At 38.3% G+C, this 19,281-nt stretch overlaps 1 protein-coding gene across 1 annotated transcript in view; it reads right to left on the reverse strand.

Annotated features, from left to right (window-relative positions):
* Window positions 1-2,603: 2,603 nt before the first annotated feature.
* The window catches only part of DCHS2 (dachsous cadherin-related 2), a 127,465-nt gene continuing 110,787 nt past the window's right edge, over window positions 2,604-19,281 (reverse strand). Inside the window, exons 15-20 of the mRNA XM_075092414.1 lie at window positions 18,263-18,474; window positions 16,634-16,785; window positions 13,562-13,692; window positions 11,776-12,062; window positions 9,100-9,238; window positions 2,604-7,617 (exon numbers count right to left, since the gene is read on the reverse strand). Coding sequence (XP_074948515.1) covers window positions 4,991-7,617; window positions 9,100-9,238; window positions 11,776-12,062; window positions 13,562-13,692; window positions 16,634-16,785; window positions 18,263-18,474 — 3,548 coding nt within the window. The 3' untranslated portion in view covers window positions 2,604-4,990. The remainder of the gene's footprint in view (window positions 7,618-9,099; window positions 9,239-11,775; window positions 12,063-13,561; window positions 13,693-16,633; window positions 16,786-18,262; window positions 18,475-19,281) is intronic.

Consider the following 19,281-nt stretch of genomic DNA (forward strand, 5'->3'; position numbering starts at 1 on the left):
ACTGAAATCAGTGGAAGAAGTCTTTGGGTGTTGCATCAGAAATCCAGTATTTTCAGACCTTCTGACATTAAATGAACCCTACAGTTTGTTAAAAGGGAGATGTGGAAATGAGTCTACACCCAGCCAGATGGGGCTTGAGACAGGAATTTCTGAGGTCAACACAAGCAGGTTTGACTTGCTGTTCACTTCTTTTGGTTATGACACCAGTAACAGCATTTTAGAAACTCTCTTGAATTTCCCATTTGAAAGTTTTCAACAAATACCCTAGGCATATATAAGTAATAGCAAGGTATTCCCCCAGGCTGGGCTAGTGAGTCGGCATCTAGCACCGTCCCTTCTCAAATGTCACCCTCATGTAACAGCTGCTGCTGGCTGACCGGCTCTCACAATCAACAGCTCAACTTCTGTCTTCTGAGAGCTCTTCACAGGCAATTAACATCCAGTTTTAGGCAAGGCGACCAGGATTGTGTTAAATACTCTAAGCTTTAAAAAATGTGTTAAATGTAAGATTATTTTCAAGCGCATAAGGTGACATGGACATGACTGACAAATTTAAATGTAGCTTGCAGTGTGGTAATCTTTTGTTTTGAACGTAATATTCAGGAACTTTCAGTTTTCTGATTGTAATGAGATTTTCAACTGACATTTTGAATACCAGAGTGGGTCGCGCTTCAGTCCTTTACCATGATATCTGCATTTTCAGGCATGTGGTTTGGCATCTGATGCTTCATCTGTCACAGGACTTGTTTGGGTCACTCAAACATTTATATAGTAACGGGGCAGCAATTTTTATTTTTGTGACTATTATCAGCCAAAGGATTTGGTATTTTCTACCTTGCCCAAGTAACTCATACATGTCAAGAAACAGAATTATTTCACAATTCTAGCCCACCCTGATGCCTCTCTCTATTCCTTACAGATGCTTTTCTATTACATTTTATATATTTTAGAAGAAAAGCACCTGACATTTTATGAGGAATAGCCCTAGCAGCAATGTAAAGTGCAAGTCTAAACCAGAGAGTTTTAGATACTCTATTTTCCTTTCTGTAAGGCTCCTTTTCTTTTGCTTAGGCATCCACATTTTTTCCAACATTTAAATAATGTTTTTTGTAAATACATAAACATGTATTTATGGTGGAATTTTCAAAGCCACCAAGAAGATTTGGATGCCAGACTTCAGCTCTTATTAATGAGACCTGAACATCCAAATCCATACGCAGATTGAATATACATTAAGCTTTGTATATGTGCTAGTGGAGAGCTAGCAGAGCTAGCAGCTCTGCAACACCCAAAAGTATGCTCAGTTTGATTCTGCAACACCTTAGTTATTCCAACCAGATCATCTACAGTGAACTGAGCCACATATTGCCATAGTGAGTTGGTTCTGTTGTGCCAGATACTAAAAGCAAGAAGCTGCAAATCTATTTCACTTGCAAAGTAAGCCAAATTCTAAATATAAACCTCCTACCACAGTATATTCAATTACAAAGTTGCAAATGCCTCCTACTCCAATTAGCATTTTTACAGGATTTTAGGGAACACAACCCTCCATGCTCAGCGAACTGGTGCCAGTTTCCTCTCTGCAAGGATTCCTCTGTGCCCTTCACTCTGAGAGAATGGTTTTCAAGGAGCGATGTAGACAGCACAGATTGGGAGGAGGTCTAATCTCAATGGCTCTGCACGCCTATGGTGGTCAACTGGATTGCCAGTTGGCCTTTGACTCCATGAGCTGTAGGAGTATAAAGCCATACAGGCACAATTGCCATTCTGGTGCTAGCTGATGTTCTAGGAATATTTTTTTTTTTCCAGGGCAGCATTTTTTTGGCTTATAGGCCTCCCAAACAGAAGAGTTAAACGTAGTTCTTCAGGAAGTTACATGTCAGTTAAAGAAAACAAGTGACATAGAGCACAGAGAACTGATGGTAATGAAATATAGATAGTAGGAATCGGCAGAGCAATAGACTTAGTAACAAGGGTTCGTTTTTGCTGGAACTATTTTTATCTAAACTACTTTAGGAACAATTCCTGTCTTCAGCTGAAGATAAAATACAAACTAAATACAGACTTGTGTAGGTAACTAGTGTTTTCAGTATCATTTTAGAAAATATGTACATATATTTTTATAATCTGTAAGTGATGGATTCCTTAAAAATATGAAGGTTTTTCCTCTTTGCACAGGAATCTGCTTGAACGTCAGTTTAATGATTACTACTGGTAGATGGAATTTTGATATCCATTTGGTAGTGATTTACACCAGTGTTTTCAAGGCTGCCAACAAGCAAATCCAGAAGGCAGGCAGCCAAAATTCCAGAAGAGACAACTGTCTTTTATTTTACAGCTTATGCATTTTGAGCTTAATATGATTTTCCACTAACAAGTTCTGTACCTTCTCCAAAGTGCTAAAACTGGTGTGCAGAATTGCAAAGTAACACAGCGTCTTCAAGGCAAGCTAATATTAAACTCATGGTAAATTATAGAAGTTATACTGTTTACTTAGGGAAAAAAACAGTAAGGTTGAAAGAACTACACATGATTTATTGCAGACACTTGTTTCAATGGTCACATTTTTAAGCTTGACTATATATGAAACAACAATCTATCGGCTAAGTGGTGTTTTCCATTCGATACAGAATGAGGAAATACGTAAGAGACAAGGAAAAGATTGCTGTAACACTTAACAGGAGCGCAAAGTACGCACTGGTTATCTCATGCACTTGATAAACAGGATGCAAGTCAGATCTAATCTTTCCAGAAAGGCATCAAAACCAAGGTGCATTTGAAGGTGTAAAAAGGGCACAAACAGAAACAGGGTTTTCTCATTTTTCAAGCAGAACTATAGGAAGTGGGCATACATTAGCATGGTGAGGTAAGGTTTTGTGCTAAATATGGTGACTGAATGCTTTCTAATGATTTCTAATGCTAATTGTATTCTATCTGCATCAGCAATATTAGTGAAGGAAAAGCTACTCATCCATTAGCCTAGGCTCTATACATGAAATGAGGCCCCAGCTGCCACTTCATATCCATCAATGTGAAAGATAAACAAGTTTTGCTGTGTAAAGCATTTGTTCTTCCACAGATCACCTGTTGGAAAGATGACCCCTATCGGGACGGTATGTGGTCATTGCTCCTCAGAGCAATATCTGCCACTTGACCATGACCACCTGAAACTGAAATCAGATTAGCCAAGTTGTTGACTATATGGAAACGGTAGTTCTGTGTGCCATGCCTGTCTCCTGAAACTATTACTGCACAGAACTCAACACCACAAAGGACACCTCTCATTCTATTAGAAATTACAAGTTAAGATGTCTAAGTCAAAACTGAACAGGCTGTAGATAGCATAATGTTAACAGGTGGAGAAGAATATTAATTCTGAAATAATGGCCTTAAACTGGTACTCCATATGCAGATATGAACTGGGAATGACTCCTCTTGGCTTTCCTCTTCCTAGCACAGGTTTTTGTCTGACTATAGAACTTATCATCCTCTCTCCTTTCTTAGTAACATTTGTGTATCCTGATGAATTCTTAAGCTACGTCTCGCTTCATACTCCACAGCACTACAAAGAACAAATGCCAATTTAAAAGAAGCACTCTTTCATAGCACCATGGGTCCTCTTGCATGATAGTATGGTGCAGGGGTAGCCTTAGAAACAGGATCTTATTCAAAGACAAGTTATGAGCCCACAGACTGCAAATTTTGACATGCATAACCAAGGAAACAACAAAAAACAATGCAAACATGACGCTGATCCCACAAAATTACTCAGTCTAACCGCACTGTGTGCTTTTCCTCCACCTGCTACGACCTGTACAATATATACCAGTATACACATCCAACTTGTAACAGACTCCCAGGCACCAATTAGACCCTTCCCTATAGCCCAGTTTTAATACACAATGCAAAAGACTGTTAAATATACACTGAAGAGAAACCAGAGTTACTCTAGATGTATTTTCTGTGTATTTTATTGATCTGATAAAATATACAAGCATACACAGCAGTATAAGCATGTGTATGTGTCTGGATATACAAACATACACAAAATGCCATATGTATGATACATATAACAAACAAGGCCAGGTTATCTGGTCTTGCAGACATATGCCTAGCACAGGACCAACTACCAGGGTGGAGGCATACAAGTCCTTCAGGACTGTAATACTTTCCATCCCTACAGCTGCCTGGGGACCAGGACAGCTTCTGTAACAGGACAGAAAGACGATAGGTATCTATTTTAGATCTAGTAATAGACAAGATGGTTGCTTTTATCTTACCACTGGTTATTCTGTTTTCCAAGGGTGATCCATTATTATTCAGATAATCATGACTCATTGGCTTTACACCAGGACATAAATGAAAGGTGCACAGAAACTTCTAAGTGGGATTTCACAGCACAAAGATAGCTAATAAAGCCCTCCAGGGAGCCATAGCAGATGATAAAACCGCAGCAGGCCCAACATGTTGTGACACAGGGGCTGAGATGTGGGAAGTCTGGGCAAACACTCAAGAGCTCAACAGGAATCCTTGCTTTATTCTTTGCCTACCCCCAAACTTGCCATACTTACACTTCTGTCTAGTACCCTCTTCCAATACCACCACAGAAGTGGTCAGAACCCACCAGCACGCTAATAAAGTTTTTTCCACAGTAAAGAATTACTACCATTTATTTGTTATTTACATATTTCATGAGAGAAAGTCAAATTGGTCAAGTTGGTTATTAGGCACCTGGCTGTGTGATTTACATAGGAAACCACAGTAGGTGGGAGCTGAAAAAGGAGAAGTCTCATGGGCTCACAGTGTATTCTGGGAAGAACAAAATGGGTAGTTACCAACTCTGTGGCTACTTTATATTTTAACTTTTTCAGCTCATGAAAACAGAATGAATACTGGTGATGTAGCTCTGACAGGTGTCTTTTGCTTGTTAAACAATAACGAATGCATTTAAACCCATATTTTTTACCACAAACTGCTGTCAGTTAATAACCTAAATCGGAATTTCTTCCTGTGTTGCAAGTTCATGGCTTGGATCAATAAGACATGTTCCTATCATTCTTCCATCAGACATTACTGGAGAAGCAGTAGGCATCTGCATGGTAAGTAAAGAGAGAGAGGGAGAAAAACTGGGGGTCATGGTTGGTGGAGGGTATCCAAGATTATGGATAAGGGGAGAACGAGGGTATTTTTTAAATGCTTGCCCTATTATATTTGGCATTCGTGGAGGTACTGTCCTTATGCCAGGCTGAGCCACAGATGTTATCAAGGGAGGAGGGAAAACAAGAGAATTCTTCTCCTTAGGGAAGCTATGAATGTGCATGTTTTCATCTTTCAGTTTTGCAATATCATTAAACACTGAGGCAAGAGGCTGAAATCTGGGTTCCCATCTGAGCACATAATCCCAGTTATAACCACCTCCAAGATCTTCATCAGAAGGGCCAAGAGTTGGAAGTGAATCATACCCAGAGTCCTGCCTATCTGACATCAAGACATATTCTCTTGCGAGGTCTGTCATTATGTCTTTCTCTTTTATTCCAGTTTTCTTAAGTGTTTGAGACAACATTTTGTTATGTGCATAGACTGTATCACAGGCTGCTTCTCTGCCTTCTCCTTTACTGGCCTGCATGCTCTCCATGTTTTGCATGGCAGCCATGACATCTGTTTCTCCAGACTGACAGGAGAGCTGATCAGACTCTCTTGGGATCCCTGAATCTGGCACCCGTGAGCCACTCTCGCTCAGCACTGAGCCAGCACTCTTTCTGCAAGGATGCTCATTGATCCTTTTGATTTCCTCATCCTCTGCAGTTTCTCCTTCAGCAGAACCATGGCCACTGGAGTCTGAATGCCTGCAGGGGACACCATCATCCTTCCCCTCTCCAATTCCTGCTAAGCTCAGCCATTCTGCTATGGCACCCATGGGAAGCATACTGCTCTCAGTACTTTGGATTTTCTGGCAGTCCTTATCTTCACTGGCTGAGTTCACATCAGTAGCTGAGGAGGATACTGCTTCTTTTTTCACACAAGAGTTCATCAGATCTTTCCGCTTATGTCTCAGAATAAGTGCAATAAGACTGACTGCAAGCAGTAGGAACACTATCAAGAAGACCGAAACACTAACGGTCAGGCTGTATGCTGACACTATGGGATAACTCTCAGGAGAATTGGAAACATTTACCAAAACAGTGCATATCGTGAACTTTGACTCAAATTTGGGGCTATGAGCTCTTACCAACAATTCCAGGGTGTCATCATTCCTTTTGCTGCCATTTTTCTTTCTGTGAACAGTCTGAGTCAAATAAATGCTACCACTAGTTTGATTCACAGAAAAGAATGGAGATGTTTTTAGCAGGGAGTAATGAACAACTCCATCCAGTCCACCATCACTGTCTGATGCTGTCACTTTGCCAAGCAACTGGCCTGCTTCATTCTTCTCAGGGAGATTAAAGAAATACTGATCTTGTGTAAACACTGGGTCAAATTCATCTCTCCCTTCAACATCTACCTGAACTGTAATGGTGGCCCGTGAATCACCTTTGTCTTTTGCTTGGATTATGAGACAGTACCTATTCTGACTTTCGTAGTCAAACATTTGCTTTGTATGAATATCTCCTGTCAAAGGATCAATGAAGAACATGTCATGGTCTCTAGGAGCTTCACGATGAGCCAAACACGATGACTGGATGGAGTAAGTAAGGTGGCCATAGGAACCTTTATCGAAATCCAGTGCATTAACAGCACACACAAAAGAAAAGGTAGGCAGATTTTCACTGACAATGCAGCTTAGGCTGGGAAACAAAAACAGTGGGGCATAATCGTTGTCATCTAGGACGCTAATAAGAACAACAGAAAAAGCCACATTTTTCTCATCAGCTCCTCCATCTGTGGCTTGGATGATCAAAGTGAATTTCATGGTATCCTCATAATCCAGAGTTTTCATCAAATCCACTGATCCCGTTTTCCCATCCAAGCGAAAATGTCCCCTGTCATTTCCAGAGATCAAAGCATAAGTGATCTCTGCGTTAGTGCCTGCATCGCAGTCATTTGCTGAAACTTCAGTGATGTGACTACCTACAGGGATGCTTTCTTTGACATGAATGTGGTACTCCGGGCTGCTAAATACTGGAGGATTATCATTAACATCCAGTACAGTTATTAGCACAGTAGCAGTTGAATTCAAGGAGGGCGTTCCACGATCAGAGGCAAGGAGAACCAAACAGTGAGAAGAAGCTGTTTCCCTGTCAAGAGTATTGCTCAAAATAAGATTGCCAACAAGCTTGTAGGATGTTTCTGACTCCACAACACTTGTTTCCACAGAGAATAAATTGTCAGAATTCCCATCAATAATAGAGTATTCAACATATGTGTTTTCACGTGTCCAGTCATAGTCGATGGCTGAAAACATGAGGACACTTTCTCCAGCTGAGGCATCCTCGCTCACGCTGAGATTGTACAGCACCCTTGTGAACTGAGGGGCATAGTTATTTAGGTCTTCTATGTGCACCTCTATGGAGGTAACTGCACTCAGAGCAGGACTGCCACTGTCCGTGGCCTCTATCAGGAGCTGGATAATGGGAATCTTTTCCAGCTGGGTCACTGGTCCTGTAGCAAACAGTGAACCTGAAAATAAAATAGAATTAATAAAAACCCACACTCACGAAGGCAAGTAAATGTGTTTTCAAAAGCTGAATCTAGTCAGTCATATTTGAAAACAACTCAAATGTAATGGCTGCACACCTCAAAGTAACTCTGAGACATCAGAGGTAATGCTGCAAAGCCTACCCACAACGATGCAGTACCAAACATATTCCATTTAGACTAGCAAAAACTTCTCTTCCTTGTAACAGGCTGAACAGGCCAACTGCAGAAAGTAAAAGGCAAAATAAAGCTAAGGAAATATAGGCTTCTTATTAGAGGTGGCTATGCCGTGCAAGTTCATTACTGAAGGTCATTAGGTTCTCCTGTTTTGCTTGCAATGCAATAACAGCACTATAGGCATGTTTGTTATTTAGATAGGTTTGCCAGTAGGTTATATAAATGTGTTATTCAGATTGCTTATCTAAACATGGGCATTGGACTAGATGATCTTTAGAGGTCCCTTCCAACCCAAACCATTCTGATTCTATGTTCATAAACCCTCTACTTCTACTTCACTCTTCACGATGTATAGCTAAATACCACAGAGACAAGGCTGTGTGACAAGTTTCTGACCAGTTAAAAACAATCATTAGCCAAAGATAAAGACAGGTTTGTGAATACAGAGTAACAAACAGATAAAACAGAAAACAGCTTTAACTGGCTGAGACATTCATATTTTCAGTGTTTGTAGTTACCATCACCCAACAAACACCGCATTCAAAAATTCACTCCATGTAAACACCTGGGAACAGCAAATCAGTGATAAGAACTAGCTCACTGAACAATAGTTGCATATCATTTTTGCGGTATCTAGTAATCTCTGAAGCTGATATTACCAAAAATCGTATGTACGCATGCATACAGGGAGAGACACACACAGAGTTTTCTACCTCCCGGAGTGTTACAACATTAGGCCAGAAAATTTTAAATGGTAAATCTCTTAACTATTGAAGAAAGTTATGTACTTTGGAGAGAACGTTGTCAATTTAGAAAACTTCTAAATTCCATTTAGGATTATAGGATACCATAAGCTCTCTAAAGAAGCTATCTTAAAAACATACTGCCCAAGCTGTAGAGAAGCTCCATTATGACAGGTTCAATTTATACTGAAAAATTATAAGTATAAACTTAAATTGAATGAAATCTAATACATGAGCTGAAATGTTATGAAACAATGCAAAACGTACAGCAACTTTTCTATTAAATTGCATCAGAGGAATAGCACCTATAGGATGTTGCAACTCGCTGCCTCGTGCATGGTTCAGGGACAAACTGAGAACTCCAGTCTTTGATGCTGTTAGTTCTTCAGTGATAATGGCAGATTTAGCTAAAACATATGGTGGACCTTAGTCACCAAAGGTTTCGAGAACTCAAGTGATCACTGGCAGCAAGTGAGAAAGTGTAATATGACTCTTCAATTTACACTGAAAAAGCTGAAATAATAAACCATGTTTACAGACTCACCATTCTTATGATCAATGGCAAATCCTTCAGAGGAAGAGAGGATTTTGTAGGAAATCATGCCATTGTGCTCCGAATCCCTATCCACAGCGGAAACCGTCAGAACAGTGGCATCCATAGAAGTGTGCTCTGGCAAACTCACCTGACATATAAAGCAAAATTACAGTTTTCATAGAGCTTAATAGAAGATTTTGAACATAAAAAATACATTTCCCTTCACTTGATCTAATTAGAAAAAAAACAACCAAACCCCACAGTTCCCAGCTTTGGAAAAAGTTGCACCTACCCATTTTCTTCTGGGACAAAACTATAAAGTTGAGATATTGAAAACGATGCATACAATACAGCCAAAATTTATAGTAAACTTTAAACAGTAGTAAAATCCATCTAGTTATAGCTCCTTATGACAATGAGTTCAGTGAATCACTGAATCTCTTTTTTTCAATAGTATACTAATGGAAGGAATACCTACAATGGACTGCAACTAAAATTGGTTTTTCTCCCTGCTTTCAGAAACACCTTGATTTTTGTACATGGAATGCAGTCTGCAGTCCCCATCTGGAGTATATGACTGACCATTAAAAAACCCAGACACATATACCCTGAAAATTCCAGCACCAGAGGACTTAACCATCACTTGATTATTCCTAGAATTGTGCTTTTCAAAATGTTCCCTTTTAATTCATATAATCTAGGAAACCAAGAAAGTCCTTTCCCTTCTTAAGAGCTTCTATTAGTTGAAGTCCAGATACAGTATTTTTCTGACCAAATTTCCTTCCACCTTACAAACCCAATTTCAAATGAACAGCAGCTACCTTTGTCATAATTTCAAGTGTTAGTTTAAATCATTTTAACAGAGGCATTATATGCATATAATAGCCATATATATATGAAACTATACATGAAAAGTATAGATATGGAAACACTTGAAAGGACCATAAAAGGGTAAAAAATACAGAATTATAAATAGGGAATTATACGTATCATTGACCGAAAAGACACAGTGTATCTTACTGTTCAAGCAACACATCAAAACATCAGGATTATGGAGAGAGAAGATCAGATGTTTACATTAGCATAAGTCAATAGAGCTATGCTGTTTTGCATCAGTTACCCTGTTTGTAATGTCTCTGATCTACAAAAAAAATCCTATTACTTGCACAAGCAAGTACTTGCCTAAACTGTTCTTCATAATCAGACACATATGAAGGTTGAAGAAAACTTGAGGCAATGTCTAAAAATCACTTGAGCATTAACAGTGAATTTTCTTTCCAGAACTTAAATTTATGAGTGTAAGAGGGCAATTTACACAAATCCTGACAACTCAGGTACCTGAAAATTTCACAGGTGCCTACAGTCTGTCCCATAGTTATCTAAGTAACTAAACTGTTGTGCCTGCACATGCTCAGAGGTTGAAATTTCTTTACTAAGCCGAATGTTTAGACTTATTTCTTGACTAAATCTGCCTGAGATTTATAAATGAAGCATTATTAAATCCAAGTCTTCTGTGATGCCTCATATTTTTGGCTCTGAGCGCATCCACCACACACAAAAAGCACCCAGTCAAGCAAACAGCTCAGTTCACACAGTCACAGAATGCCTGAGGCTGGCGTGCACCTCCAGAGGTCATCTTGTCCAACCCTTGCTCAGAGCAGGGTCACGTAGAGCAGGGTGCCCATGACTGTGTATAGTTGAGTTTTTAATATCTCCAGGGATGGAGACTCCACCACCTCTCTGGGCAACCTCACCTTTCAAGTGGCAGCCTTACTGCAGCCTAACTTCACCTGGAGGTCCAGGCTTTGCCTCTCTCCCATCCCTAACCTTAACTCCAAGCCATTACAGGTGCTGAGCCTTAGCCCAAGCCCCACAGCCTCAGGGCTGATGAAGTCAGGGCAAAACCCTTTTAGCAACCTACCCTTGAGAGCCTTGTATGATATATGCTCCAACTCCTTTAATCATCTTAGTGGTCCATAGCTGTCCAGAGTTGCTAAAACAGCTTTGTTTCAAAACACTGTTGGACAACTTGACTTCTACAACAGTCTAGCAGTTCAAATGCTCATTCAGAAGCACAAAAGCTGAGCTCTGTACCCTCCTCAGTCTAGTAGGGGATGTTGGGGAGGCCAAAACTCATATCGCTCACTCCCTGGATGAGTGCCATTGCTATAAGGCAGGGCTACACATTACAAACTATACGTGCATGACCTACCATAGGGGCATTTGCCCACCTCTGTGGAGCCGTGTAACTGAAAATGAAGACATTTATGCCATAGTAATAGGCCCAGAATAAATGTACCAACTTGTTTATTGTTTTCTCAGAAGAAGGAAGTTCTAAACACTGGACTCTGCTCCCCAGACTGGTTTGGATTACATCCAATAACTCCTAGTGATGAATGCATGGTGTCTGGAGTACAGCTAGCATTCACACTATTTTCCTTCTGAAGTCAGAAACCATGAACATGAAAACTGAACAATTCCCTCAGTCCTTTTAGCAGAATTCCTAGGAAGGGACTGGGTTTCCCAGAAAAGGTCTGTTCTGTTTCTGCTCAGTAATAGTTTGCAGAGACCTTCCTTCTCAGTCCTCAAATGCATTTTTAAGACAAATTTTGACAAGCATTCCTACTACTTATCATCATATACAGAAGACGTCACATGTTGGCTGTCCATTTGCCACATTCCCACCTGATACGAATCCTGAGTAAACACTGGTGGGTTATCATTGATGTCCAAAACTAGGATGGTGAGTTCTGCTTCTGTCTGATGTACAGAATCTGAAACAATGATTCTGAGCTCATACACAGAAGTTTCTTCAAAATCTAGTGGTTCCACCACCATTACTTCACCAGTGTGTTGATCGATGGCGAATTTCATTCCACAATTATTATCATAAATAAAACCAAACTGAAGTGCTGGCCTGGAATCCGCATCACTTGCTGACACCTGAGTCACTATAAAACCAGGCAGGGCATCTGAAACAATAATTTTCAGAGTAAGTTATAGCTAAAAGATGATGTTACAATTTCTGAAGATTTTGCCAATTTTGTAACATTAAATCTTAGACATATGTAATTTTTCTGTATTAGCTTTTGGTGTATTTTGACTTTGTGTTTTAGAATACAAGCAATATCCAGAAATGCTATAGCAACAAGAGTGGATTTTTTCAAATGCATCTCCTTTATCCCAATTTTACATCAGGTTTTCTTTCCCAGATTCAGTGTAGCCATAACTGTTTCTACACCAGCAACAGGAACTTCCATGGTTTTTCACATATATTTAGGTGACATGAATTTATTGAGCAGTGTCAAACTCCCACAAGAATATTTAACTGAGTCATCAGAGTCCCCTGGTCTTTGTAGAGCCAGTGACTGCAATTCTAAAGCTTTTCCAGAGGAGAAGGCCACTAGAGAGACACAAGACATCCAGCCAGACCTACATGGCACAAAAATCTTAAGAGCTCAAAGTAGGTTCCTATGAGATTGAGGAATTGGATACAGACAGCTTTTGTCATGTGCCAAATTGACAGTACCAGGGATTGCAAACTGAACCTATCAGTGATCCTCTAACAAAGCTTGGAGTTAGCAGACACTAAACCATTCCCCATTTGCATGCCTGGGGCATTAAGCCTCAAATGTGTGCTGTGATGTCCTAAAGTAAATGTTCTTAAGCAGAACACAGAAACCTAAATAAGTGGCCAGCAGTTTACAGCTGCTGTGCATCCATGACTCCTGTACTTGTCATTACCAGTGGGGGCTAAATTTAGGAAAGCCTAAAAAATATATCACTAGAAACACGGCCCTGATATCTTCTGTTAACAGGAGTACTGGAATTTCAGCACCTAAATCTTTATAAATGTTCAGCTGTGTATCTTAATGCATCACATATATGATGTCTGTATTTGAATATGCTGGTCTTAAAATTCAAGGTCTGTAAATGTTAAGCTTATGTCACACAATATACCAGAAGTATGTTGGGATGAGAACTCAGGAGGTCCTGGGTCCTACTCTTCATGATTGTCAACTGGATCAAACGATAGAGCATTTTAAAGCTTTATTCAAATTTACAGAAATTATTTGCTTCATCACAATGAAGTTAAAATGTCTCATTTCTAGAAATGCTGGTTTTAACGCCAAGTATTTTTATTGGAGAAAAGCAGAAATTGAAGATGTCTGAAGAATATGACACTGCAGTCCAAAATTAACAGATTACAGATGTATTTCTGCAGAGTTTGTTTTCCTCTTTCTGAATTGCCTATGGTTTCACTCCAAAGTATTCTTAAACAAAATGACTAAAGATTAATAATAATGCTTCTGGGAACAAAAGCAGATCACAATTTACTTTGATATTTCAGTATTAGTATGATCCATTATCCTTTTTACTAGAGTCACTTGGTTACACAAATCACCAAAAGCACTATTGTTGTTTGACAAATCCCAGTCTTAATAAAACTTAGCTGTACTATCACACTTACTTTCTGGGACCTCCACTTCACCTAGTGGTTGGACAACTGGAGCATTGTCATTAACATCTAACACCTGTATTGTCACAATACTTGTAGCACAAAGTCTGGGGTTTCCTTTATCAGCAGCTTGTACAACCAACCTACAATTAAAAGAAGCAGTAATTGTCACTACTGGTCAGAAATCACATAATTATCCACCAATGTTATCAGCAGGGGAAAAATTACAAACGAAAATATTAGCCCTTTATGCTCCTCAGTGCAACTCTTAAATTCCATCTTTCTTTCTGTAAGGTTGACTGTCTGGAATTTTATTTTGTGTCTTGCAGGAAAAATGTCCAGGAGATTCTAGGTGGCAAAAATATAACAAAATCATACAAAGAAAAGGAAGTATTCTTCTGTATTCATTTCACCCGATTTCATACCAAATGTAGGTGATTAAACAAGGTAGCAACGCTGTTTCAAATAAAACACATTTCTCCAGCTGGTAATTCAGAGCAGGAATGAAAACTTAAGTACTAAATAGTCCTTTGGAGGAACCTGACTCTCCTCATTGTTTATAAAGGGACAACAGGAATGTGAAAATTGGGTAATATGAAAATATCCAAAGTAATATTCAGCCAAAATGTCTGCAGAGATATAGAACAGGCTTCCTATTATATGATAATTGTAAGTGATAACGTGGAAAACCTGAATACATGCACCATTTGACAGTGGCAAAGCTCCCACTGATCTTAGTGGGACCAGAATCTCACTGCCAGATTAAGAGAGTTTGCCTGTACGCTTCCATTTTACACTTGCATAAAAATGGGTTGTAGATTGTTTTAACAACCTTTTGATTTCCACAAACAATGTCACAAAGAAAATGGTAAGAAACGACCTGATAAACATGGGTAAAGGAATGTTTACTATCTGTGGGAACTAGCTTCTGAACAATATAGAGCAAATGTTTATTATAAGCAAAGATTATTTGGAAGACTTCACCCCTCCCCAGTATTAAAAATGATCCAGAAGAGATTCACTGCATCATTTCTGTGACAGAACATAGGCTGAACCAATGCTCATATTAGGTGAAGCTATCACCATTTGAAGTTGCAAAACTAAATCTAACTCAGCAGATGCTCTAAAAAAGGGAACAGACAAAAAAAAAACACAAACCACCATGCTGTGCGAAAGGATATGCAAGTCAGAGCCTGGCATCTCAATTCAATGCTTTGTGTACTAACAACCATTTGCATGTTGCATCATATTTTCTGTGTCTCCCTGCAGACATTCTGAATGCTTTATTTTTCCCTCTTTCTTCTAAGTCACGTTTTTGGTTTAAAATGTCAAATAGATATTACTTCCTAAATGGTCACATGACAATATGGAGTATTGGAAGGCAGCAACTCAAGCTGTGGACTGCAGTGCTTCAATTCCTGAACCACACCAGCTCTGGTCTGGGTCTCCTTGTGGTTTCTGACACCGACAGAACACATAAGTTGAATTGCAGGCTAGTATTCAATCAGTGACCATGTATAATTCCATATAGAAAGTGTATTTTTTTTAGAATGTATGTAGGTAAGGTATACATATGGAAATATTTTACTAAAAATAATCACCTTCTAAAGTTTCAGGAAAAAACTCTCATAAAAATGTCTTGGCCAAGACATTAAAATTAAGGTTCTGTCAGCACTTTCATTATAACTCTTATTATAAAGGACTTAGAACTTCTGGGGATGAAAATGTTCCATTTAGATAAAATAAACAACTCCTTGCAAATTTGAAAGAACCAATGGTAACATTTTGAAATTATACAGGAAAACAGTTTTGAAAGCTTCTTCTGCTATTCACTTTTCAACTAACAATGTACAGATTAGTAACATTAATAGAGAAGGAATGTGAAGCTTCAGATTCCTCAAACAGTTAAACTGTTTGTTTTAAATGCTAAATTCCAACATAAATACTGGAATAAATCAGGCTCCCAGTTAAAGACAGATATAAGAATTATTATGCTTTCGTGTTTAATGCTTCATCAAAAGTAAACATCCTTCCTTTGAAGGATTTATTCCAGGCATTCTTTTAAAGTACTAGTTAAAAATAAAATGTATTATGCTATTGAAATGACTAACCATCAGAACTGATGTTTTTGATTCTGCAAGAAACAAACTCCAAATGAAGTGTTCTGTATATTAAGTTAAAAATAAGTGTTTGCTTTAGGACACTATTATCAAATTACACTGATATTTAAAAATAAAAATCATATTCTGTTGATCTTTTTGATGTGGTTATTCTGATTAATAAGAATTCTGATTGGATGTTTAAAACTTTGAGGCCCCAGAGGATAGGAAAACTTGCAAATACTTTAAGTGATGCCACAACCATATGGAAAAAGAAAAAAAAAAAAGGTAATTTCTACTGACACATACACAGAAATCTACTTTTTGTAGAGATTGCACTAGATAAAAAAGATGTATTAATGAATCCACATACTCTTATTTACTCTTCAAGGCATGGTCTATTTGCTTTCTAATTCTAATTATGGCATGACCTATAAAGAAAAATTGTCATGTTCATTCAATCGTGTTTACTCACAGTTTCTTAGAAAACAGGAAATGACAAGTACAAGATAGCTTATAGATGGAAACAGCTTACAGAAGTGTCTTTATTAGATTATGGAGAAGAAAATTTGAACTACATTCTAATTAAGGAACAGAACTTGTCCCTATTTCTTGGATTTGGCTTGAGTGCTTTCTCTGTCTCTTTATGTATTTATGAAAAATAATTCCAGAGAGGCAATGGCTGTACCATTCTTAATAAACTCAAATCCAGGAACTATTATTGTTCCTATAGTGAATCATCACGCTCACTTATATCAGTAAGTGTCGCCATTGATTAAGACTATATTCCTTCTCCTGAATGTGAGAAGTACGCAAGAATCCATAGTACAAATGGGCAGCTTTAGTGCTGTTCTCAGTGCTGTCTGGCTTGCACCCAGGCTCTGTGGGTAATGGATATCACCAGAAAACTATAAAATACATGAGCAATCTCAAGTTAAAGTGAACATAAGGAAAATACATTTTTATAGGAACCTTGCTTACAAACCTGTAAGATGAAGTGCTTTCATGATCTAGGACTGTATTAGTTGCTAAAATCCCTCGTGCTGAATCAATTATAAATGTTGCATTTTCGTTACCAGATAAAATTGAGTATTCAGTTTCTCCATTCAGCCCACTGTCAAGGTCAGTTGCAAACACCTGTTTGGGAGCAAAATTGAGGCTTAATTCAAAATGGCAGAACATGATTTGAGAAAGAAAAAACCTTATACTACAGTAATCTATTTCTGGTTACTTTCCCTTTGACGGCACAGACTTAAGTGAATCCCCAACATGAGTATCATGTGAGGTCACAAAATCTGCTCAAGAATTGCAATAGAATGTACATGAATTCTTTCCCTGAGTAATTTGAAATTCAGCTACATAAAGCACTAGGGCTGATTGTACTCATTTTACACTGCTTATATTACTATAAGGTTGTTGATAGAATGGTGACTCTGTTTAGTGCATAAAAATGCACTTTGTCAGGGGTCCAGGACTGGCTCTTAAAGTATTACTGCTGTACAAACAGACATTATAAAATAATTATTAAGTTTTTAGAGCTTTCATGGAGTAGTTAATTAATTACTTTTAAAAATATGAACCAGAAAAATGTAAAAAGGGCAGAGGCAACTTACAAAACCAACAGAATAAGTAACACTCAACAGCAGTGAACAGGTTTCTCAGAGACTCCTCTGACTCTTTGAAGAGTCGTCTTTGTATTTTTCTGGTTGCTGACAACCATTATAATGAGTACCGGATCCAAACCATAGCAGAGGCAACCAGTCAGATTGAATAAAGGAAACATAATAGAATGTATTCCGTCATTAAATTTTGACTACACATCTGGGTGGACTGCCTTTTGATTTTTCTCCATTCCTGGACATATGTTTCTCTGAATACAAAGTCCATCAGTTTCTAATAATTTTGCCCTGGAGGCATTTGTAGCTTTCCATTTATTTATTCTCTAAAGGAAGAATATCTTTAGTACCTAACATGACCCTCACTGTGACCTGACTTGCAATGCAAGAGTATGTACTGAGGAAACTATGCGTTCTTCTAGTTCAACTGATGTCTTCTTTTGCTCTAACATGGCCAGCTGGAAACACTTTTGGAGAATGGATCCATTCAGAGGAAGAAGTGTTTGCACATTTAGATTGAGACAAGCTGCTCTTCAGGAATCAAATTTTAAATTGAACACTGGGGCTTGACTCTACCGGTCTGATGAGTTGAAAGTATTCTTTTTATTGCTATAGCCCTTTCAGTAGATGCATTAATGCAAGACTCAGCCTATGCTGTAACCAGAACCACAGCTTTGAATGGTATTTTTTCAAATTCTTGAAGAGAGAAACAGAAAATTTAAAAAAGAATTTAAGTTCCAGCTGCACAACTATTAAGAAGATAAAGAATTCTCTTTCAACTTAACAAACCTGACTGAAAGATCTGAAGTGTGGTCTGGAAAAAAGTCATTGAATATTTTAGATATTCAAGCAAAGTAGTAGCAACACCAAGAACGCCACTCTCAATTTTTAAGAGACAGTCGTCCAGAAGAGACCTAGCAGGATTATAGTAATGAACAGATTAACCAAACTTCTATTTAACTACAGCACTGGTCTTGGGAAGATATATTTCCACTTACCTGTATAATGTCTGTTTTAGGACTTTGGCCTTCCTGTACTGACGCTTTGTAATAGCTTTGCTCAAATTTAGGTTCATTGTCATTCACATCTTGTATCAAAACTGTCACTCCACAGAGCACTGAATTCAAGCCATTTTCAGCCAAAACTGAAAAATGTATTTTATTCTTAACTTCATAATCAAGAAACTTTGGCTCTTCTACTGTGATTGCACCTGGTTTATCAAAATAAAATTTAGGAAAAAAAAGTCAAGATGTATTATATGTATTACAGAAAACACACACAAATGCAGTTATGAAGTTCCTAATGTATATCATCTCCTTCACTGAACACATGACAGAATTCCAGCAAGCTCCCCACCATGTCCTTCCTCTACCTAACATCACCCCCCACATGCTAGTTACTGCACAAATCTTGAACAGCTAAGTTTTCACTGATCAACCACCACATTGGCTATTTCCTAAAACCAAGATGATTTACTATATCCCAAACCTGTGATAGAATAAGAACCCATCTACCAAGCTAGTGCTTTCTAGTTTTTATTTTCTAAGGTAAGCAGCAATGATTTGCTATTATTTATGAATCTGTCCAGTGTTCAAATTCTGTCTTGAACATAAAGATTTCAAAGCTGGCAGGTGGTCTTTCTTCAGAACAACAGTTAAAACATATCACATTCTGTGTACAGAAAAGCAAAATAGACAGTGGCAGAAGGAATACACTTCAAGACGCCAGAGAGTAACTAAAAGACTCTAATGTAGACTGAAGCAAGTAATCAGGTTTGAGGTACACCACCTAGAAGAAACAAGTGAAAGAACCAGAGCTGGTCATTCTAGAGAAGTGCACATGAAGAAAAAACAGGGTAACAGTCTGCAAATAGCTTTTTTGCCTTTGCCTTATGTCTATTGTTACTAGGTTCAGAAGTAATGTTTAAATTGTTTCAACATACATTCAGATAAGTATGAATAAAAACTTTCCAACTGCCAAGACTTATACAGCCTATTGAGAGGGTTTGCATAGTTAC

This window comes from Phalacrocorax aristotelis, chromosome 4, assembly GCF_949628215.1.
Source record: "Phalacrocorax aristotelis chromosome 4, bGulAri2.1, whole genome shotgun sequence".
Lineage (NCBI taxonomy): Eukaryota > Metazoa > Chordata > Aves > Suliformes > Phalacrocoracidae > Phalacrocorax > Phalacrocorax aristotelis.